Here is a 23,627-nt window from a genome sequence, read left to right on the forward strand (position 1 = left end):
AGATTTCCATTGACGGGTCCCACAGATCACGTGGTCCGGATTTGGCACATAGCTAATAAATGTTTGGGTTGGGAGGGTAGACTAACACTAGCCACTCCTTTATTGAACTCTGAGAAGCTGGGCAATATGTGGAAATCGAAAGGATTTGACAAGTGGGATTTGATTGGTATAGTTAAGATAGGAGATGTCTGGAAGAAGGATGCAATGCATACGTTTGAGTCCCTTGCGGCCCAGTACCAACTGCACCAGAACTAATATTTCAGGTATTTACAGGTGCGGCACTCCTTGGCCACGCATGTCCCTAAAGGCACGGCTCTTCCGGAGGCTTCCCCTCTAGAGGACCGGGTGCTGGATGGTCATCTTCCTGAAAAGACGATCTCCCTGATTTATCGTAAATTGGTGAACCATTCTGATGACCCACTGCGTAAAATCAGAGCCCAGTGGTGTGAGGATGGCTTTGAACTGGATGACTAGGACTGGGTGGCTGCCGTTGCCTCTCCTAAAGAGGTGGCGATCCAGATGCGACTGAGATTGGTTCAGTTGAAAATCCTGCATAGGTCATACATTACTGGGCCTGATCCGTATGGGCCGGGCTGATAACGCTACGTGCCGGAGGAGATGTGCGGAAGATGGTACCCTAATGCATATATTGTGGCACTGTGAGCGTGTGCAGGCATTTTGGGCGGCCATTTATGTGGAATTGAATCAGGCGTTGGGCACTGACATGAGACCTGAGGCTCGGCGTTGTGTGCTGAATGTGTGGGAGCCGTCTGACTTGAATGAGTCCCAGAAACAATGGGTGACATTAGCGAATATGGTAGCCAAACGTAACATTGCCCAGCTTTGGGGTGCTAGTCAGCCGCCGGGGGTCACCAAGTGGGCGGAGGATCTTGACTGGTGCATGCTGCGTGAAAAGTCGGTGTATGTGGCCAGGGGGTGCCCTGGGAAGTGGGGGAAGATTTGGGGACCGTGGAACAGTCACAGGGGTGATATCTGTGTCCCCCCCGAGCTGTGTCTGGATGAAGAAATGCCCGACCACGCTGATCTTGGAATACTCTTAGCCACCTGGGTCAAGTTGTTAAGACTCGTACTTGCAGGTGCCACTTAAGTTTGTTACAGCCAATCGCCACTGATGTTTAGACTGCCTCAGGCCACTGACGTTTAAACTGCTTTAGGCCACTGACGTTTAAACTGCCTCAGGCCACCGACGTTTAAACTGCCTCAGGCCACCGACGTTTAAACCGACGTTTAAACTGCCTCAGGCCACTGACGTTTAAACTGCCTCAGGCCACTGACGTTTAAACTGCCTCAGGCCACTGACGTTTAAACTGCCTCGGGCCACTGACGTTTAAACTGCATCAGGCCACAACGTTTAAACTGCCTCGGGCCACTGACGTTTAAACTGCCTCGGGCCACTGACGTTTAAACTGCCTCGGGCCACTGACGTTTAAACTGCCTCGGGCCACTGACGTTTACACTGCCTCGGGCCACTGACGTTTAAACTGCCTCGGGCCACTGACGGTTAAACTGCCTCGGGCCACTGACGGTTAAACTGCCTCGGGCCACTGACGTTTAAACTGCCTCGGGCCACTGACGTTTAAACTCCCTCAGGCCACTGATGTTTAAACTGCCTCAGGCCACTGACGTTTAAACTGCCTCAGGCCACCGACGTTTAAACTGCCTCAGGCCACCGACGTTTAAACCGACGTTTAAACTGCCTCAGGCCACTGACGTTTAAACTGCCTCAGGCCACTGACGTTTAAACTGCCTCAGGCCACTGACGTTTAAACTGCCTCGGGCCACTGACGTTTAAACTGCCTCGGGCCACTGACGTTTAAACTGCATCAGGCCACAACGTTTAAACTGCCTCGGGCCACTGACGTTTAAACTGCCTCGGGCCACTGACGTTTAAACTGCCTCGGGCCACTGACGTTTAAACTGCCTCGGGCCACTGACGTTTAAACTGCCTCGGGCCACTGACGTTTAAACTGCCTCGGGCCACTGACGTTTAAACTGCCTCGGGCCACTGATGTTTAAACTGCCTCGGGCCACTGACGGTTAAACTGCCTCGGGCCACTGACGGTTAAACTGCCTCGGGCCACTGTCGTTTAAACTGCCTCGGGCCACTGACTTTTAAACTGCCTCAGGCCACTGATGTTTAAACTGCCTCAAGCCACTGAAGTTTAAACTGCCTCAGGCCACTGACGTTTAAACTGCCTCGGGCCACTGACGTTTACACAGCCTCGGGCCACCGGCTTTTACGCTGCCTCGGGCCACTGACGTTTAAACTGCCTCGGGCCACTGATGTTTAAACTGGCTCGGGCCACTGACGTCTATTGTGCCTCAGGCCACTGACGTTTAAACTGGCTTGGGCCACTGACGTCTATGGTGCCTCAGGCCACTGATGTTTAAACTGCCTCAGGCCACTGACGTTTAAACTGCCTCGGGCCACTGACGTTTAAACTGCCTCGGGCCACTGACGTTTAAACTCCCTCAGGCCACTGATGTTTAAACTGCCTCAGGCCACTGACGTTTAAACTGCCTCAGGCCACCGACGTTTAAACTGCCTCAGGCCACCGACGTTTAAACCGACGTTTAAACTGCCTCAGGCCACTGACGTTTAAACTGCCTCAGGCCACCGACGTTTAAACTGCCTCAGGCCACTGACGTTTAAACCGACGTTTAAACTGCCTCAGGCCACTGACGTTTAAACTGCCTCAGGCCACTGACGTTTAAACTGCCTCAGGCCACTGACGTTTAAACTGCCTCAGGCCACTGACGTTTAAACTGCATCAGGCCACAACGTTTAAACTGCCTCGGGCCACTGACGTTTAAACTGCCTCGGGCCACTGACGTTTAAACTGCCTCGGGCCACTGACGTTTAAACTGCCTCGGGCCACTGACGTTTAAACTGCCTCGGGCCACTGACGTTTAAACTGCCTCGGGCCACTGACGTTTAAACTGCCTCGGGCCACTGACGTTTAAACTACCTCGGGCCACTGACGTTTAAACTGCCTCGGGCCACTGTCGTTTAAACTGCCTCGGGCCACTGATTTTTAAACTGCCTCAGGCCACTGATGTTTAAACTGCCTCAAGCCACTGAAGTTTAAACTGCCTCAGGCCACTGACGTTTAAACTGCCTCGGGCCACTGACGTTTAAACTGCATCAGGCCACAACGTTTAAACTGCCTCGGGCCACTGACGTTTAAACTGCCTCGGGCCACTGACGTTTAAACTGCCTCGGGCCACTGACGTTTAAACTGCCTCGGGCCACTGACGTTTAAACTGCCTCGGGCCACTGACGTTTAAACTGCCTCGGGCCACTGACGTTTACACAGCCTCGGGCCACCGGCTTCTACGCTGCCTCGGGCCACTGACGTTTATACTGCCTCGGGCTACTGATGTTTAAACTGGCTCGGGCCACTGACGTCTATGGTGCCTCAGGCCACTGACGTTTAAACTGCCTCAGGCCACTGACGTTTAAACTGCCTCAGGCCACTGACGTTTAAACTGCCTCAGGCCACTGACGTCTATGCTGCCTCAGGCCACTGACGTCTATGCTGCCTCAGGCCACTGACGTCTATGCTGCCTCAGGCCACTGACGTTTAAACTCCCTCAGGCCACTGATGTTTAAACTGCCTCAGGCCACTGACGTTTAAACTGCCTCGGGCCACTGACGTTTAAACTGCCTCGGGCCACTGACGTTTAAACTGCCTCGGGCCACTGACGTTTAAACTGCCTCGGGCCACTGACATTTAAACTGCCTCGGGCCACTGACGTCTATGCTGCCTCGGGCCACTGACGTTTAAACTGCCTCGGGCCACTGATGTTTAAACTGCCTCAGGCCACTGACAGTTATAGTGCCTCAGGCCACTGACAGTTACGCTGCCTCAAGCCACTGGCAGTTATGCTGCCTCACGGCACTTACGTCTAAACTGCCTCAGGCCACTGACGTTTAAACTGCCTCAGGCCACTGACGTTTAAACTGCCTCGGGCCACTGACGTTTAAACTGCCTCGGGCCACTGACGTTTAAACTGCTAAGGCCACTGCTTCGGGCAACTGACAGTTATAGTGCCTCAGGCCAATGGCGTTTACACTGCTAAGGCCACTGACGTTTACGCTGCCTCAGGCCACTGACGTTTACGCTGCCTCAGGCTACTGACTTTTATGCTGCCTCAGGCCACTGACAGTTATAGTGCCTCAGGCGACTAGAGTTTATATTGCTAAGGCCACTGACGTTTATCCTGCCTCAGGCCACCGGCGGTTAATCTGCCTCAGGCGGTCATGCTGCCTCAGGCGACTGGCGGTTATGCTACCTCAGGCCACTGACGTATATGCCGCCTCAGGCCACTGACATCTATGCCGCCTCAGGCCACTGACTGTTATGCCGCCTCAGGCCACTGACTGTTATGCTGCCTCAGGCAACTGACTGTTAAGCCGCCTCAGGCCACTGACGGTTATGCCGCCTCAGGCCACTGACGGTTATGCTGCCTCAGGCCACTGGCGTTTAAACTGCCTCAGGCCACTGACAGTTATAGTGCCTCAGGCCACTGGCTTTTATACTGCTAAGGCCGTTGACGTTTACGCTGCCTCAGGCCACTGACGTTTATGCTGCCTCAGGCTACTGACGTTTATGCTGCCTCAGGCTACTGATGTTTATGCTGCCTCAGGCTACTGAGGTTTATGCTGCCTCAGGCCACTGACGTCTAAGCTGCCTCAGGCCACTGATGTTTATGCTGCCTCAGGCCACTGATGTTTATGCTGCCTCAGGCCACTGATGTTTATGCTGCCTAAGGCCACTGATGGTTATGCTGCCTCAGGCCACTGACGGTTATGCTGCATCAGGTCACTGACGGTTATGCTGCATCAGGTCACTGACGGTTATGCTGCATCAGGCGACTGACGTTTATGCTGCCTCATGCCACTGACGTCTGTGCTGCCTCAGGCCACTGATCTATGCTGCCTCAGGCCACTCACGGTTATGGTGCCTCAGGCCACTCACGGTTATGGTGCCTCAGGCCACTCACGGTTATGGTGCCTCAGGCCACTGACGGTTATGGTGCCTCAGGCCACTGACGGTTATGGTGCCTCCGGCCACTGACTGTTATGCTGCATCAGGTCACTGGCCATTATTCTGCATCAGGCCACTGACGTTTATGCTGCCTCTTGCCACTGACGTCTATGCTGCCTCAGGCCACTGATGTTTATGCTGCCTCAGGCCACTGACGTCTGTGCTGCCTCAGGCAACTGACGGTTACGCTGCCTCAGGCCATTGACGATTACGCCGCCTCAAACCACTGATGTCTATGCTGCCTCAGGCCATTGACGGTTACGCTGCCTCAAACCACTGATGTTTATGCTGGCTCAGGCCACTGACGGTTATGCTGCCTCAGCCCACTTACGGTTATGTGCCTATGCTGCTTCAAACAGTCAGAGATATTGGGCTTGCACTGTCCTACTTTGTAATGCACCATTACAAATGTAGTAGAAAAACTTTTGTGGAGTTTTACCTTCAACAACACACGTATTTGACTTTTATTTCACTTTAACAATATGTACAGAACTCTTGGCGGGTGCTTTCACTGAAAGCTTAAGACTTGTACGTTCATGATGTCAAGACTAGTAATGTATTTTTATATCAAATGCGGTAAATAACACAAGTTACATTTACCCATTTTAATACTACTTAATTTACCAACCTCGCAAGAATGGAAGACAGGGATGTCCTTATATTGAGTCAACCCGGAGACCTACAAAACACACCTGATGTCTGCAATGAATATCAGTTCCAGGGCTACCCTGCTGGCTCCATGCAGTTATAGTCCATCTACAAATCTAACTTTGAACACAGCAAATCTATTTTGCTGAAGAAGTGAAATTCCATATGTAGTACAGAGGAAATGTGATGAGATACTCAGGATCACATAATGCAAATACAAGCAAGAGCACGACAGAAGGCCCTGAAACACCCCTTCATCGCCCCATCTCGCCGCCTCCTCCACAGACCGGTTGAGGAGGTATTTCTATGGTCTATTACACTACTATACATCACCAAACAAAGTCCACCGCTCAGAGGACACATTCATATATAGAGGGTATTTTTCCGAGAATATAGAAAGCAATGAAAGTGAACAAGTTTGTGTGTTTGCATAGATCGTGGGATTTAAAAAAATAATAATAATTTGGTCGATTCCAACATACTCACCGGTGGGACTGTGGGGGCTTTCTGAAGTCTTTCTGTCCTCACGGTCGATGCAGCTGGTCTCCATCTCATCGTTTATGCAGAATGAAACAACTTCATAGTCTGCTATGTAAGAGACATTTAGATAGAACATTACTTCACAAGCTATTCATCATGGAGCATTCTCTAGTAGTGGCAGAGGGAGGGAATCGCCTCGTCAAACACTTCACAGTGCATTTACATGAGCTGACGTAGACCGCTGTTTGATTTCTGCCTTGTTATGTTATGTGTATTTGTAAAGATCATTTTCACCCACCAGGATATCATGGCGCTGTGTAACTGTTATCAATGAGTGATTGGTTGAACTGTGTGATTACAGCACATCTAAAATATAATCACCTCTCAGCCCTCCTGTGCCAGGCTGGAAGTGTAAGACGTAGCCACTCTTTAGTGGTCTATTAACAGGCCTCTTGCTGAACCCCTGACAGTCATGCACACACAGCTGATAAGAAGAGGCAACATCCATTTCACAGACTGGCAACTTTGGAAAGAGGACCTCACTAGTTTATGTTCTAAAGCATCTGTCTTGAGACTGACGGACCAGTAATGTCTGTTCCTTCACTTAGCGGTACAAAAGGGGGGTGGTGATGGACGGAGCATCAGAACCAATCAAACACTCACACCCAGTCAAAAGATCTGGGTTTGATCCATCACCGTTCTTTAGCCCACTCTGCCACCCCAGGTCAGACATGGCTATATGCAAATCAGTCTGACCCTGTGCCTCATGGGAACAGTCCAGCCCGAACTGCCAAGCCATGCCTTCCCTGGACCGGAAACAAGCTTCCGAGAACCGGTTTCTGGCATTCCAGCCATGAGGCACAGGGTCAGACTGATTTGCATATAGCCATGTCTGAACTGGGGTGGCTGAGTGAACTAAAGAATGGTGATGGATTAAACCCAGATCAGTTGACTGGGGGTGAGTGTTTGATTTGTTCAACGCTCATCATCCCCTTTTGTATCGCTTTGTTTGCCCTAAGTGTGGCAGGGTATACTCAGATGTGAGTCCCTTGCTCACTTGGCCACTGGATTCAAGATAGCCTGGCTGATGAGGATTATGAATCCGAAACCGGTCCCAGGATGCTTGTTTCCGGTCCAGGGAAGACATGGCTTGGCAGTTCGGGCTGGACTGTTCCCATGAGGCACAGGGTCAGACTGATTTGCGTATGGCTATGTCTGAACTAGGGTGGCGGAGTGAGCTAAAGAATGGTGATGGATTAAACCCAGATCAGTTAACTGGGGGTGAGTGTTTGATTTGTTCAAACGCTCCGTCCATCATCCCCTTTTGTATCGCTTTGTTCCTTCACTTAGTCATAAAATGCATTAGACTGGTCTTGAATTAAACAAAAAGAGTGAGCTTGAAGTAGACAAAGACACTATGTATACACACATCCATTTAACTGGTAGAAGGGGCTTATGCTCTACCAGTTCCTAACAATTTGATACCTCAAGCACACATTTTAATTCAGCGAAATAGAGAAGAGGTTTGGACAAATCTGAGAAATTAAATACCGCAGGTGCAACTATGCCTCACTGGAGAGAGAGAATGAACTGATAATTCAAATTACCTGGGTTGGTGTGGATTCTGTTTTCCTCTACTTCTGCACCGAGATGATCAATAAAAATTGAAACGGGCTCATCTTTATGCAAAGGAATGTCAGTGTTGGTAAACGGAGATCCTACGGAACAAGATAACAATCTTAGTTTGCTGAAAAACTAAATTTGAGCCCACAATATTGTAAACAATGTATTCAAAACCATTAAAACATTGGATAAGATAAAGCCCATTTGTATTTTCCCTGAAGCTCTTCCGGGTATCTCTTTAGATAGTTATGTACTGTTTTCCTTATGTTGCGCCCACATTGAAGGCTCTTCCTTCTGCATCTACGGAGATTTACCATACAAATGCGTATACTTTGGAACTTGTGCAAGTCCCTCAAGACCCTAAAGGAAAGATGTAAATATGCTCCTTTGTATTACGGAGCGTGGCTACTACCAGACTCTGCCACGTAACGCAACCCCAGATTTAAATCATGATTTGAAAACAAATACATACAGCTATATTTTGAGTTTAGTACAGGCTTCTCCAACGAGGAGCTTGTGATCTACTGGTAATTCTTCAGCTACCTGAAAGTAGCTCTTCTGTGTGAAGTACATTAGAAGATTTTGTTTAACTGAATTAGTATATCTCTATCAAAATTGAAAAGTATGTATTTGTAACTAGAAAAAGTGAGTATTTTCCAAATTCAAAGGTTGATATTTGGAGAAAAATGGTTGAATGCCCAAAGTATGTTTAAAACGGATATCTGAGTGATAAAAACAAAGGTGTTGGGGAGAATATTAGAAACATGATTAACTTGGTGGTAGGGGCACTGCAGCGATAGCTGTATGTATTACCCATGTGGAGGCATGCCACGCCGAGAAAGCATTTTTTACATTACTGCCGGCAACCATACCTGATGGACTGAGGCAATTGCCTCTGATAATCTTGCATATGGTAGTCATGAATGTAATCTTGTCTGATGTGGTTACTGTTAAATCTTTAATAAGACTAGTAGCTCTGGAGTGTTTTCATTGAACATAAGTAGCTCTTATAGAAAAGTGAGGTAACGTCAGTCATGTTTCCATGATGCATTTAATGTTCTGCTCTCACCAGGTTGTCATTCCCTTGGTGATAGAATGTTTGTAGTTAAGCTTCTGGGACCGTTATCTCATTCCCTGGAAGATGAGGAGTTGAACGGTATTAAAGACTGTTTCTCAATCTACTTATGTGTACCTGGTCACTTCAACAAGGCAGGAGACCATTGTTTGTGGATATCCCACTGATGCTAAACCAGAGGTTTTCTGGTTTGGCTGATGTTTAAACAACTTACCTCCTCCCTATCTGACTCACACACGACTCAAGCGTCTCCCTACTTACCTCGCACAATCCTTAACCACTTCCAATCTGGCTTTCATATCACTTTATCACCTCCCTCACCATGATCACCTACTTTCTATTCTGTCCTTATCAGGTTTTCTCTGGCTTTCCTGCTGGTAAACACCCCACAATGTTAGCCACCAGGGCATCTCTTGGCATCACTGGCACTGGACTCCCCACTAACCTGCGCTAGCAGGCACTCCTCGAGGATCTGCCCTGGGTGTCACTCTTCTTTTCACCACCTCTCTTTCTGATATCATTTCATCTGGTTGTTCTCGTTTTCTCTAGGCCAGGGACACGCATATCTGGGACCCAAAGGTCAGAACGAGCTCTGGATCCTTATTTGTCGGCTACTCGGCCATTTCCCTTTTACAAAGGTCCTAAAAACCTTGTCGTTCATATGAATTCATCTGTTTCCTTTTCTGATTCTGTGGCACTGGGTAACTGCTTCTCATGGTAAAAGTGCCTAAATGATTGAATGTCACTAGCCTTCTCAATCAATCAATCAATCAATCAATCAATCGAAGTACTTGTAAAGCGCGCTACTTACCCGTGAGGGTCTCAAGGCACTGAGGGGAGGGGGTGCCCCCACTGCTCGAAAGCCAGGTTTTGAGGAGTCTTCTTAAGGCGAGTAGGTCTTGGGTCTGCTGTAGGTGGGTAGGGCGGGTGTTCCAGGTATTGGCGGCGAGGTAGGAGAAGGATCTGCCGCCGGAGGTTATTCGTTGGATGCGGGGAACAGCGACGAGGGCGAGGCTGGCGGAGCGGGGTTGTAGAAGGGGAGTTTGCTGTTCAGGTAGGCTGGTCCGGCGTTGTGGAGTGCTTTGTGTGCATGGGTGAGGAGCTTGAAGGTGATCCTCTTGTCGACGGGGAGCCAGTGGAGTTCTCTCAGGTGGGGGGTGATGTGGCTGCGGCGGGGGACGTTGACGATCAGTCGGGCAGAGGCGTTTTGGATGTGTTGTAGTCGTCGTAGGTGTTTGGCTTGGATTCCTGCATTGAGTGCGTTGCAGTAGTCGCGTCTGCTGCTGACGAGGACCTTTGTCACCATTCTTCTTGTTTCGGTCGGGATCCACTTGTAGATCCTGCGGAGCATGCAGAGGGTGTTGTAGCAGGAGGAGACAGCGTTGACCTGTTTAGACATGGAGAGGGAGGAGTAGAGGATGAATCCTAGGTTGCGTGCATGGTCTGTGGGTGTCGGTGCTGTTCCCAGTGTGGTCGGCCACCAGGAGTCGTCCCAGGCTGAGGGGGTGGGTCCGAGGAGGAGTACCTCAGCCTTGTCCGATTTCAGCTTCAGACGGCTGTTCCTCATCCAGTCGGCGACAGCCTTCATTCCCTCGTGGAGGTTGGTTTTTGCGGTGTGCGGGTCCTTGGTGAGGGAGAGGATGAGCTGGGTGTCATCAGCGTAGGAGATGACATTGAGGTCGTGTTGGCAGGCCACTTGTGCGAGGGGGGCCATGTAGACGTTGAACAGCGTCAGGCTGAGGAATGAGCCCTGGGGGACGCCAGATGATGTCGGTGGCCTCGGATCGGAAGGGTGGGAGGCGGACGCTCTGGGTTCTGTCGGAGAGGAACGACGTGGTCCAGTCAAGGGCCTTCTCTTGGATTCCGGCTTCTAGGAGGCGTGTCTTTAGAGTGCGATGGCAGACCGTGTCGAAGGCCGCTGACAGGTCCAGGAGGATGAGGGCTGATGTTTCACCGTGGTCTAGTTGGCACCTGATGTCGTCTGTGGCGGTGATGAGTGCTGTCTCGGTGCTGTGGTTTCGTCTGTACACGGACTGGGACCGGTCCAAGATCTTGTTGTCTTTCAGGTGGCGGACCAGTTGCATGTTGACGATTTTCTCGATGACCTTCGCCAGTAATGGGAGCAGGGAGATTGGCCGGAAGTTCTTGGGGTCCACCTTGGGCTTCTTGAGGAGGGCGTTGATTTCGGCGTGTTTCCAGCTTTCCGAGAATGTCGTTGTTTCGAAGGAGATGTTGATGACCTTCCGTAGTTGGGGTGCGATGGCAGCGTCTGCTTTGTTGAATACGTGGTGTGGGTACGGTCTGACAGAGATCATGAGTGGATGTAGTTCATGACCTTGCGTGTCTCGTCGTCGTTGACGTTGGACCAGGAGGTCAGGCGGTTGGCGCTGGTGGTGTTCGCAGGGGAGGTGGGGTCTGGCGTAGTCGGGGCGGTCAAGGTGTTGAAGCTGTCATGGATGTCAATGATCTTGCTGTTAAAGAAGATGGCCAGTGAGTTGCACAGTTCCTGTGAGGGCGGTATGTCGTAGGCGTTGGCGCTGGGGTTGGAGAGTTCCTTTACGATGCTGAAAAGCTCTTTGCTGTTGTGTGCGTTGTTATCCAGGCGGTCTTTGAAGGAGGATCTCTTGTCTAATCTGATGAGGTGGTGATGTCTGCGGGTGGCGTCCTTGAGGACTGCGTGGTTGTCCGGAGTGCGTTCGTGGAGCCATATCTTCTCCAGTTTCCGGCATGTGTGTTTGGAGGTCTGCAGCTCGTTGGTGAACCAGGTGGCTCTCTTGCTGGCGTGGTTGTTGGAGGGTTTCTTAAGTGGGGCGAGGGTGTTGGCGCAGTCGTCGATCCACCGTCTGAGGTTGTGGGCTGCAGTGTCCGGGTAGTGGGGTCGGTTGGTGGGTTTTGGGCGAGGATGGTGATCAGCTGGTCTTCGGTGACTTTGATCCAGCGGCGGCGAGGTAGCTGTTGGGTGCGGTGGTGCGTGGTTGGTTTATTGAAGGTGAAATGGATGCAGCGGTGGTCGGTCCAGTGGAGTACGGTGGTGTGGTCAAAGGTGATGTGGGTGCCTGTGGAGAAGACGGGGTCCAGCGTGTGGCCAGCGGCGTTGGTGGGTGCGGTGACGAGTTGTCAGAGGCCGAGGTTGTCGATCAGGGTGGCGGAGTTCGTGTTGTTGTTGTTTCAAGGTGGAAATTCAGGTCCCCGAGGAGGATGTAGTCCGTGCAGGCGAGTGCGTGGTGCTGGCGAGGTCGGCGATGGAGTCGCTGACTTGAGCTCGGGGTCCGGGGGGTCTGTAGAGGAGTGTTCCTCTGAGGGTGGTGTTGGGGTCGGTGTGGATCCAGAAGTGCAGGTGTTCGACGGTGTTGAGGGTGTCGTCTGCGTGGGTGTCGACCTTCACGGTAGACTTGTGGACGATGGCTATTCCTCCTCCGATTCCGTTGGCGCGATCCCTGCGGGTGATCTTGTAGCCGTCCAGGGTGTTGGCGCAGTCATCGATCCACCGTCTGAGGTTGCGGGCTGCAGTGTCCGGGTAGTGGGGTCGGGTGGTGAGTTTTGGGCGAGGATGGTGATCAGCTGGTCTTCGGTGACTTTGCTCCAGCAGCGGCGAGGTAGCTGTTGGGTGCGGTGGTGTGTGGTTGGTTTATTGAAGGTGAAATGGATGCAGCGGTGGTCGGTCCAGAGGAGTACGGTGGTGTGGTCAAAGGTAATGTGGGTGCCTGTGGAGAAGACGGGGTCCAGCGTGTGGCCAGCGGCGTTGGTGGGTGCGGTAACGAGTTGTCAGAGGCCGAGGTTGTCGATCAGGGTGGCAGAGTTGGCGTTGTTGTTGTTTCGAGGGTGGAAATTCAGGTCCCCGAGGAGGATGTAGTCCGTGGAGGCGTGTGCGTGGGTGCTGGCGAGGTCGGCGATGGAGTCGCTGACTTGAGCTCGGGGTCCGGGGGTCTGTAGAGGAGTGTTCCTCTGAGGGTGGTGTTGGGGTCGGTGTGGATCCAGAAGTGCAGGTGTTCGACGGTGTTGAGGGTGTCGTCTGCGTGGGTGCCGACCTTCACGGTAGACTTGTGGACGATGGCTATTCCTCCTCCGATTCCGTTGGCGCGATCCCTGCGGGTGATCTTGTAGCCGTCCAGGGTGTTGGTGCAGTCGTCGATCCACCGTCTGAGGTTGCGGGCTGCAGTGTCCGGGTAGTGGGGTCGGTTGGTGGGTTTTGGGCGAGGATGGTGATCAGCTGGTCTTCGGTGACTTTGCTCCAGCAGCGGCGAGGTAGCTTTGGGTGCTGTGGTGTGTGGTTGGTTTATTGAAGGTGAAATAGATGCAGCGGTGGTCGGTCCAGTGGAGTACGGTGGTGTGGTCAAAGGTGATGTGGGTGCCTGTGGAGAAGACGGGGTGCAGCGTGTGGCCAGCGGCGTTGGTGGGTCCAGGATGGCTATGGCGATGTTGGGCACCAAGGAGTCATTCCACCAGGTCTCGGTCAGGAAGGCCACGTCTGGGGCGGAGGTGTCGAGCAGATCCGAGGGTTCGACGGCGTGTTTGCGTGCGGAGCGGGTGTTGAGGAGTATGCAGCGGAGGTGGTTGGGTCCAGTCCTTACAGGTTTAATGGCTCGGTCGCAGGTGAAGCTGCAGGTGTGGCAGGAGAAAGGTCCGTGAGTCTGTTTCGGGGCGGCTTGGAAGTAGGTGTGGTTTCGGCCGGCGTTGAGTGCGTAGAGGGTGCTGGCGTCGTAGCAGAGTCTGGTGTTGTGGCGTTTGCGGGGTCCAGAGGTTCTGAAGCTGGGCGGGGTCCAGGCGCGGACGGGCTTGCCATCGGCGCGCCCGCTGCGTGCGTCTCCTGCCCGGCCTCCATAAGAGGGGGATAGGGAGGGAGGAGCAGCTGGGAGGCGTGAGCCGGGTGGCCAATGTGGAGCAGGGGGGCGCGCCGCAGGGACGCAGCGGAGGGAAGGAGCAGGAAACGGTGGGAAAACAGGTGGGCGGCAGGGAGCAGGTACGAGGCAGCTGGGGCCGTGTGGTGGCGTGGGGAGCAAAGTACCTGCGAGCACGGTCAGAGGTCGCTCCTACGCCACTGCGTGGCCTCCTTAAGAGGGGGAGAGGGAGGGAGGAGCAGCTGGGAGGCGGGAGCGTGGTGGCCAATGGGGAGCAAGGGGGCGGGGCAGCACTGACGCAGCGGCGGGAAGGAGCGGGAAACGGCAGGAAAACAGGAGGGCGGCAGGGAGCAGGTACGAGGCAGCTGGCGGCCATGTGGTGGCGTGGGGAGCGATCTGCCTGCGAGCAGGGTCAGAGGTCGCTCTCTTTATCATCTTTCTTCTTCCACATCCGGGCTTTTAGTTCACACTGCCATCTATCACTAGCTGGCCAATCTCTTACAGGCCAGAAATAAACTACTTCTTTGCTGCTCCTGCTCTACCTACCTTGCGATCTGTGGAAAAAGGAAGAATAAAAGCACCGCAAGCAAATTGGAGAAGGTACCGGTAAGTAATGAAATATGGGTGATAAATAGATTTTTTAAAAAGTTAGGGAATGTGGTAAGTATAAGGAAAGGGTACGGTAAAAGGGTAGGGACAGAAATACAATAGAATGTAAACATGAGAAACAGGATGGTTAGTGGCGTGATTAGGAACAGAGAACGAAGGACAAGTATTAACACGTGAAAAAAGAGAAGGGTTCGTACTAACAAAATAATAAACATAGGACTACATCATTAATCGCATATGAATATGTATCCTGAAAAAATACATAGTGCTGGCTCCTCCCCTATAGAGAGCAGGCTTTGTGTAGTAGCATAAGCTGTGCTTCTACCATCATCTTCAAGGCATACAACAGATGTACCCCCACCTCCTATTCTGGACCAGCACATCTCTCATCAACGCTTTAGCCCTGAGCAAATCTGAGCAAAGGAAAAACCTCCAGGTTGATGACAATATTATACTCACCCTGGCCTCAGGTGATCAGTTTTGCATTATGGCCTTCTGTTTAACCTCACAAGACACAATCAATCTCACCTCCTCATACTGTAATCAAGCTGGCCTATCCTCCCTTAAAAGTAGGGCTATATACAAGCTCCCGAACCGGGTCTGCAGGTGATCCAGGCGCATCTCCCCTCATTTTTACACCCGCCAAAAATATTGCACATCACAATCCCTCACAAACCCCCTTCTGAGCCAACCCTCATCTCCTCACAGCATCCAAACCACCCACTCAGTTTCCAATCGTTATTTGGCTCCCTCCACTGGAACACAATCCCAACAGTATAGAAAGTGATTTCTACTATTGCTGTTTGTTGCCTCCCTCATCCCTTACTAACGCCCGTCACAAACTCTAGTCTAAACTTCTCCTCTACTTGAGTAAATAAACGATTCACGCGAGAGCTAGATTAACTTCCTAAATTTAAATTAGTGGATTTTGCAAGGCCAGGCAACCCCACTTGATGACCTGGGATAATTCATTGATCTCCCCCATTTGCTGGAAGCTTTGCTAAAACAATAAATCTCCTCTTGAAACACAAAACATTATGTGGTGTAATGTGTTTTTGGATATATTTAATCTAATTGTCATCTGGGAGGGTTAGTATTCCTGGGCCAGAATTCTCTACCAAGACCCCTTCTGTCCACTGCATTGTGGTATCCATTCTCTTCTCCGTCAGTGTTTTTAAACGAGGCTCTTCACTGTTTGGACTGGTATTACGATAAAGTTTTAACAAGTCTTGTAACCACAGCCCAGTAGGGTAACCTTGGCCCTTAGGTAAGAACATGTTTGTGTCAACTTACCAGCTTGAGCAGGAGGAACAGACATGCATCGCCCACAACTTACCTGCAGATAATGTTTATTAGGCAACTATCAGATACCGCCAGAGAATGTCTAGAACAACGGTTTATTTTAGTGGGTTACTGGAAAACTTTTCCCCAAAGGATGCACACACACACAAGAAATCTACACTATTATGTTGAAAGGTTGTATTAAAGCCCGGTTTTAGGATAGAATATTTATAGATACGAAAATTAAGAGCATAATAGATGGTAGTCTTTAGTGGAATCCCTTCTTCCCTAGTCCAGGTTAAGGTTTACATTTTCCAAACATCAGCCGTTTTCCTGGATGGCACACGTGCATATCAGCTCACTGCTCGTATTTTTCAAGTCTCCCGCCTACCTGAAGGCAAAAGCCAATTTTCACCTCTATTATGCTGCTGTTCTCAAGGGAACCAGATGGCAAGCGAGAACGCACAACCGTAACGCAGAAGGTTTTTTGTAAATGTTCCTTCTAGAAAATTTGAAACTCATCTCGCCCTTAGAATCTCTTAACCAAGCTTCATTCCAGGCACACCAACAAATTTTTCAGAACTACAAATTAGATTTATGAATTTTGGAATGAGTTGAACGTATAAAAAACTTCTTATAGGAGACCTACCTTTAGCTGGTTCGTTCGGTGAGTTGTAGCTACATCACATGAAACAAACATGTTTTATACTTGTTACATTGATTCAGGGTGGCTGTATGTGGGGAAGGGAGACTTCTAGGCTCGGTTTTCCAGAACAACATATACAATGACATTTTTCGAGTCACTTTCAATTACTTTGTTCAACATCAGAAAATAGAGGTTGGTGGTACCTGCATTGGGGTTTTCTAAATAACACCGATGCACTACCCTGAAATCAGTTTTGTTCCATTTATGCTACAACGTGTGGTTAAAATCCAAGAACTGCATTAATGTATCTTCTACTTTTGGTGACTGACAAGGAAAAGAGATGGGGTGATATTGTGCTGACTAATGAGCAATAATCTTCATTGTTCTCATCCACATCAGGGTACCTGAGACCCTCCCAACTATGTAATGGTCTTATTCACTGACCCAGGGGTGCCCCGGAAATTTGGACTGGGATGAGAAATCCGACAGGGGTGCCTGTCTTTTTGAGCTAGCGGTTGAACTGATGGCAGAATGGGTGAGGAAAAATGCTCCGGTGCAAGGCCTCCACTGGGACCCCGGCTGGGAGGATAGCATCTCATTATATGCAGGTGACATGCTATTGTACTTGGCCGACCCAGTGAGTTTGATTCCACGAAATTCGCAATACATTCACAAAATGTATGCCGGAGTGCATATTAACTGGCACAAGGCTGTAGCGTACTCCCCCGTTGGGTGGAGACCACAACATGATTGGGGGTGCCCTCTGAAATGGTTGTCGCAGGGGTTCAAACACTTGGGGATGTACATATTGACAGAGCCCAAAGAATTCCAGTGTCGCAACTTGGGGCGGGTCCTTGACGGATACAAAGCAGATGAGGGGTAGAGGAGGACCCTCCCGCTATCCTTGTTGAGGGGGGCCGAGTGCTGCCCAAGTTCCTGTCTGGGCTGCAGAATACATTATTTGCTGTCTCTGACTCCTTTTTCACAGCGGTTAATGCAGTCACATGTTCTTTACTGTGGGATGGGGGGAGCGTGCCGAGAGCTGCGCTGGTAACACTTACTAGGGGGCAACAAGAGGGAGCACTGCGCTGCCTTACTTGGGACTACTCCTGGGCGACACAGCTACTGGGGAGAAACAACTGGGCATTTGTGGACCAGTCTGAGCTGTCCCTGCTGGCGACAGGAGAGCTATGCCAGAAAGAGGCTACATAAGAGAGCTCTATAGAGTAGGGTGGACTGGGGTGATGCATAGCCCTGCAAACGTGGTTATTAAAATATGGAAGAAAGCTATACGTGAAACAGGGTGCACGGGAGACTGAAAATGGAAACTCCCCTATGGGATGCAGACTTCCTTGCAGAGCTTAAAAAACTAGAACATGGCGGCCGTGCACTGAGCGGCCGCAAGACCATGAGAGGAATGTATTCACTGGTGTGGCCCCACCCTCACTGCACGTACCCAGCAGAAAAGGCTAATGTAGCCCACAGATCTTGGTCCTGATGATTTTACTCTGGGGGCCCTCTTTGGCGGTTGCAGCTGCGTTCTCGCCTGAAGCAGCCATCACGGGAATTTCACGCTGAGAGGAAGCCACAAGGGAGATGTAGCGTAACTGGGCGACCCGTGCACAGACTCATGGCTGCTGCGGCAGCACATGTCAGCAGGGAAACCAGGAAATCCTCCCACCGCATACAGCAATGCTGTCGGAGGCATACAACAGCTCCCAGCCCCAGGGGAGTGGTACGTGGAGTGACTAGGAGGCAGCAGAAGAAGGCCAGTGGGCCCAGTGCCCTAGCCATATGCAAAGGAACGGTCAATCTATGGGCAAGGCTGGCGGTATGACCTCAAGGTACACACTGCGTACCAGGACTACAGAGGCAGCGAGGGTAAGTTCTGGGTTTGAATTTCCCCCCTTCATATGTTTATACCACTGTAAAGGATATAGTGAAGGGGCAGCAATGCCTGCCAGGAAGGGCACGAGATGTTGAGACCATTGCTCCTAAATTTGAGAAGCCAACAAGGCTGCCTGGTAAGAGCCCTGGTAGTAGTGGGAGAATGACTCCGATCCACCAGATTAAGGCAACCCCTTCTTTTAAATACTTTTTTAAAGTTCTGACTCTGCCAACCTCACAAAGCGCAAAGGGAGGTTCGGAAGAGGTGGCGAGCCAGCAGGTTTTGAGCATGGAGAATGTACCTACTGCTACTGTTTCTGGCATAAATCCCTCCGGCAGCAAAATCACCACCCCTGAAGCAGGAAGTGGGTCGGCTGAAGGCTGGTGCAGTGTAGCCCAGTGCCCCACAAGCAACAAGTTTGAGACTCTCGCAGTAGGAGAGGCAGAATTGATAGAAAAGCACGGTCTGCAGGTGATGGAAGAAGGCGGAGTAGCTAGGAAGCAACCTGAGGATTCACTGGCTGCCATTCTCCTGGGCCCAAAAGAAGAGATGAAAAGTAGAATAAAAAAGTATCGGAGGCCAACCAAGCGCACATTCAAGCCTCCTGATCTGCCCTAACACAGAAGCTTGATGAGGTGACTGCACATACTGGAGCATTACAAGAGGAGGTAGTTTTTATTAGACAGGATGTCGCAAAAAACACCTCTGGGATAGGCATGTTGACTAAGCAGAATCAAGGATTAAGGGAGGATCTCGAGAGGATTGAAAATCATTCCCGGAAGAATAATCTTAGGCTCTTGAAGTTTCCGGAGGCCAATGAAGGTGCGGATATCAAGTCTTTTGTCATTTCTTTGTTGTGGGACACAGTCCTGAAAGACATGCCAGATATTAACCGTGACCCAGAGATACAGTGTGTACATAGAGACCCTTTTAAAAGGAACCTTCAAAGGCAGAAACCAATGAATATCCTGGAGAATTTTCTCTCTTATGTAGTGAAGGTGGCAATACTGAGTATAGCTTGAAGGAATGGTCCTTTTTCGGTTGGAGGGTTCTATTTTGCTATTAGATCAGATGTATGCGAGGCAACAGATCAGAGGCGGTGGGCGCTGGGCAGGAGAATGGAGGAGCTGCTTAAACTAGGGGCAAAGGTACAACTAAAGTTCCCGGCAATGCTCCGTACCATGTGGAACAACCAGGTGCATAAGTATAAAGCAGTGGACGATACAGATGCATTGATTGATACCATTAAAAAGGGGGCTGTATCTTGAGTCTTAGGGAGATCATGAACGCGGGGGCGGGGTGGGGGACGCACTGTGGTTAAGCACATCCTGAGTGTAACTAAGACTTTCCTGGCATTCTTATGCCTGCTAGTCTTGGGAGGGTTCCCCAGGGAGGGACCAAGGGGTGGGTCTGGGAATGGGTTAGGGATTGGGCACATGGCGGTGAGCATTGGGGAAAAAAAGAAAAAAACATGTCCTCAATAGCATCATGTGGCTGCTTCAGTGTCGGCAAGCCTCGGATAACACCTTTGAAGAAGGGCTTTGATGAATTTGAAGATGATTGGTGGCAGTAAGGAGTCATCTTTTTAAAAATGGAATGTTAATGGTCTCAGAACCCGGGGCGGACAGAGATTGGTGATGCGTTACCTAGAAAAAAGCCTTGCCCACATTATTATTTTTCAAGAGTCTCATTCGACTGCTAGCGAGTGTAGAGCTCTCTTCTCTAAATTTAGATGAATGGAGAGCTATGTTACTTCGGACGAGACTGAGTATTGTAAGGGGGTGACGATCGTGGTAAGGAGGCGCGCTGGGCTCAAGGTAATATCCTCAAAGACTGTTAGCTCAGGGAGGTGAGTCTTGGCAACTACGTAGTGTGCTGGCTCTACGTTTGTATGGGTTGGATTTTATGGTCCGAATTCGTATGATCCCTATTATATTGCAAACTTGAAGTTGGATCTAGTTGAGGTGATGGCCCTGTAGGTTATCGGGTGTGATTTCATTTACTCTTTTGGACCCCATTTTAGACAAAGCCACCTGGAGGAATTGTACTCAAGCCCCCAGGACGAGACAGGCTGTTTGAAGTTTGCTCCAGGATGCTGGGCTGGCTGATGCATGGAGATATTTAAAGGGCCCGATGAGGGCCTACACTTTTCATAGTAAAAAATATGGGCATTATTCTAGGTTGGATTATTTCTTTGTAGAGTTTTGGCAGGCAAAATAAAAGAGGTCAACCAATTTCCTGGGCATATCTCAGATCACGCAGCAGTCTATGTCCCTTGGGCCTTTTGAAGACAAACAAAATTCAAGTTGGACGTTAAAAAGAGCTATCCTCTGAGGTGGTTTCCACTGTGAAAAAAACTAGTGCTGTTTTTTCTTGTTAATGCTGGATTAGCTTCGCTTGAGGTAATATGCGACGCTTTTAATGCCTACAGCTGATGGGTTTTGTAAAGCCAGGCACATTTTAAAAATAAGGAGGAAAAAGTAGAGTTCAAGGTGGCTGCTACACAGCGGCTAAGTAAGGGGTCCAATAGTGATAGGGAAAGGCTCTTTAAACAATTGGAGGAGACACGGTTAAACTATAAAATCAAGTAGGGGATGAAGTGTAGAGAATGGTGGCATACTGGGTGTATGAGACAGTTTGAATATAGAGAGAATGTGTGTTTGGTTGGCATGGAAGGCAAGGGTTTAAAAGGTCCAGGATATCAGGGAACTGGTTGTCAATCCACAGGGAGATGTCTCGAATAAGGTCGAGGATATGCAGGTACTTTTGGTCTCCTTATTTTCTGAACTGTATTCGGAAGAGATCTTTCCGGATAGGCTCGGAGATTGGTTGACTGGTATTGAGCTACCGAGGCTTACAGTGGAGGGTAAAGAAAGCCTGTAAGCAGCAACTACTCAGGGGGAAATTAGGGAGCATCTGTCACCTATTAAGAACGGGAAGGCTGCTGGTCCAGATGCCATCCCATTAGAATTCTATAAGCTCTTATTAGAGTGGGAGACACTATTTATTTCGATATAGCAGGGGGTTAGGCAGATCCTAAAATCGTGGTCTTAAAACCTGCTAAAGACCCCAGGAAGGCAGACTCCTACCACCCAATCTCCCTGTTGAATGCAGATTATAAGGTTTTCACAAGCATTTTTGCAGGGAGATTGGCTAAATTAGCCCCTCTAGTTAATTCACCCGGATCAGAAGGGCTTTGTGCCAAAGAGGCAAATCCAAAAACGTACTCAGCACTTGATGAGATCGATTAACCTAGCCACTTCTTGGTCCATTCCCCTGGCCGGGGTCACAATAGATGCGGCCAAGGCATTCAACCGAGTATGTTGGGTATATCTGTGAGGGGTATTGGAAGTATTGGGTTTTAGTCCTTGTTTTCTCTCTACTCTCCGGAGGCTTTATGAGAATTCATCGTCTGGAATCCTCCTTAACGGGACATTGACCAGAAGTTTCAGTATTTATAGAGGTACATGGCAAGGTTGGCCCTTGTCTCCTCTATTTTTTGACATCCAGATTGAGCCATTTGCCCAGCTACTTAAAAGGGATAGTAAGGTAATTCCGTTTCACACCTCCCCTTTTTGCAATAAGATTGTGTTATACGCAGATGACCTGGTCCTCTATAAATCAGACTCTGCTCAAACTACTCTTAGGGTGGAGAGTCTGACGGAGAAGTTTGGAGCCCCATCTGGATATTTAGTGAATCGTGCTAAGTCAGAAGTAATGTGGAAGGTTGGAGGAGGGAGACACGCGCAGAGATTAAATATTTGGGCATTGTTATTGTCAACCCTGTGGATGCAATACCGCTACACAATTTGAAAAGTGTGGCAAAGGAGGTGGATGTGTTACTGGCTAGATGGAAGAATCTGCCACCGACAATTTACGGGCGTGTGAATTTGATCAGGATGTTGATCCTCTCTAAATTTACGTGGCTTTTTAATAGTATACCCCTTATATTTCCACGATCAGCAATCAATAAAATTCAGGGAAAAATAACTAGCTTTTTATGGGCTTCTCGTGGGGCAAGCTGGCGTGGAAAAATATGAGGCTTAGGCTTGAGAAGGGTGGCCTAGCTCTCCATGACCTGAATCTGTATTGCACGGGTATTTTTTATTATCCGATTTTGCACCCATCTTGGATTCCCCTTGTACCTGCCTGAGAGATGGGCAGAGTCTTCCATTAAGGCGGCTACGATTGGTACATGGGGGTGGGGGGGGGTGGGGGGAGGCTGATGACAGAGCTGGAGGTACTACCCTAGGAAGTTTTAAGAGCCAAGACTGGCAACATTCCCTAAAATTATTGTATTGAGTGGTTAAGCCAGCAAATCTAAAACTAAATCCTTTTTTACTATCAATAGACTATACTGGGCCTCCCAAAAGATCTCAAAGTTTGTACTGCAGCCAACCTCCAGATGTAGAAGATGAGGTTTTTTAAGAGCTTATGATGAACATGTATTTTTTACTCGTCCTGGGATCAAGGTGTTTTGGGAGGACATTGAGGACATTCTAAAGGATATCATGGGGGTTGTTAGAACGCTAAACCCAGTTTTAGTTCTAACGGGGTGGATATGGCCTTGCGCGCCTTCTGAGCAGAGAACAGAGAGGCCTCTTGTTCTATCTGGTGCTTCTAACCAGGAGGGTTTGTAAACGCTGGACTGATCCATCTGCTTCATGTGCACAGACTGGCTCAAAGTGGCAAATCAGATTTGTCGTCTGGATACACAGGGCAAGCCTGGAAGAGTAACAAGGTATGGGCCGTTTTCACTAGGTGGAGTGGTATCTTGTGAGCAGAATCGATAGAACAAGAGGTCCTATAATTACACCAAGACACCGCTCTAGGTAACGGGCCTATCGGCTGGGTCAGTTCGGTTGGGCCCAACGTGAATGCAGTGGACCATGTGGCGGATAGCAATTGTAAATACGTCCCGAGACTTGCAGACGCTACTGAGATATGAGGACAATATAAAAAAAATAGACGGAATTAAGCAGTGGGATCCAATCAGGATCAGCCGCTTACATGCCACCTGGAAGACTCAGGGGATAGTCTCATTCCAGGACCTTCAGAAACGGTACGAACACACAGACTCATAAAGATATAAATATATGCAGCTGAGTCACGCACTGCATTAATACTCCAACCAATTGCAGGGCTTGCCTGAGGAGTCCCCACTAGAATACAGTGTGCCCTTAGAGAGAGATGGGAGCAAGATCTAGGATGTATGGAATATTCCCATTGTGCCAATGCATGTCAATATCCGATGGAGGAGTCCATTACGGCGGGCTTCAGAACGGTACCTAAAAACCTAACAACGGGCATATTACATATGGGAAAGCTGGATAATAACAAGTGCTTGAGGTGATGCCACCAGGATGGTACGATCTTACATACTCTGTGGTCATGCCCACACCTGCAGGGCATTGGGAGGTCTCTGGCGAATGACCTTGACATTGACATTGATTTGGTCTTGAATGTC

The 23,627-nt window shown here is 49.8% G+C and overlaps 1 protein-coding gene across 1 annotated transcript in view; it reads right to left on the reverse strand.

The window, feature by feature from the left end:
• The window catches only part of LOC144770931 (uncharacterized), an 85,053-nt gene that overhangs the window by 35,829 nt on the left and 25,597 nt on the right, over positions 1 to 23,627 (reverse strand). The window contains exons 5-6 of the mRNA XM_078655763.1: positions 7,808 to 7,918; positions 6,207 to 6,308 (exon numbers count right to left, since the gene is read on the reverse strand). Coding sequence (XP_078511889.1) covers positions 6,207 to 6,308; positions 7,808 to 7,918 — 213 coding nt within the window. The remainder of the gene's footprint in view (positions 1 to 6,206; positions 6,309 to 7,807; positions 7,919 to 23,627) is intronic.

Source organism: Lissotriton helveticus, chromosome 7 (genome assembly GCF_964261635.1).
Source record: "Lissotriton helveticus chromosome 7, aLisHel1.1, whole genome shotgun sequence".
Classification (NCBI taxonomy): Eukaryota; Metazoa; Chordata; class Amphibia; order Caudata; family Salamandridae; genus Lissotriton; species Lissotriton helveticus.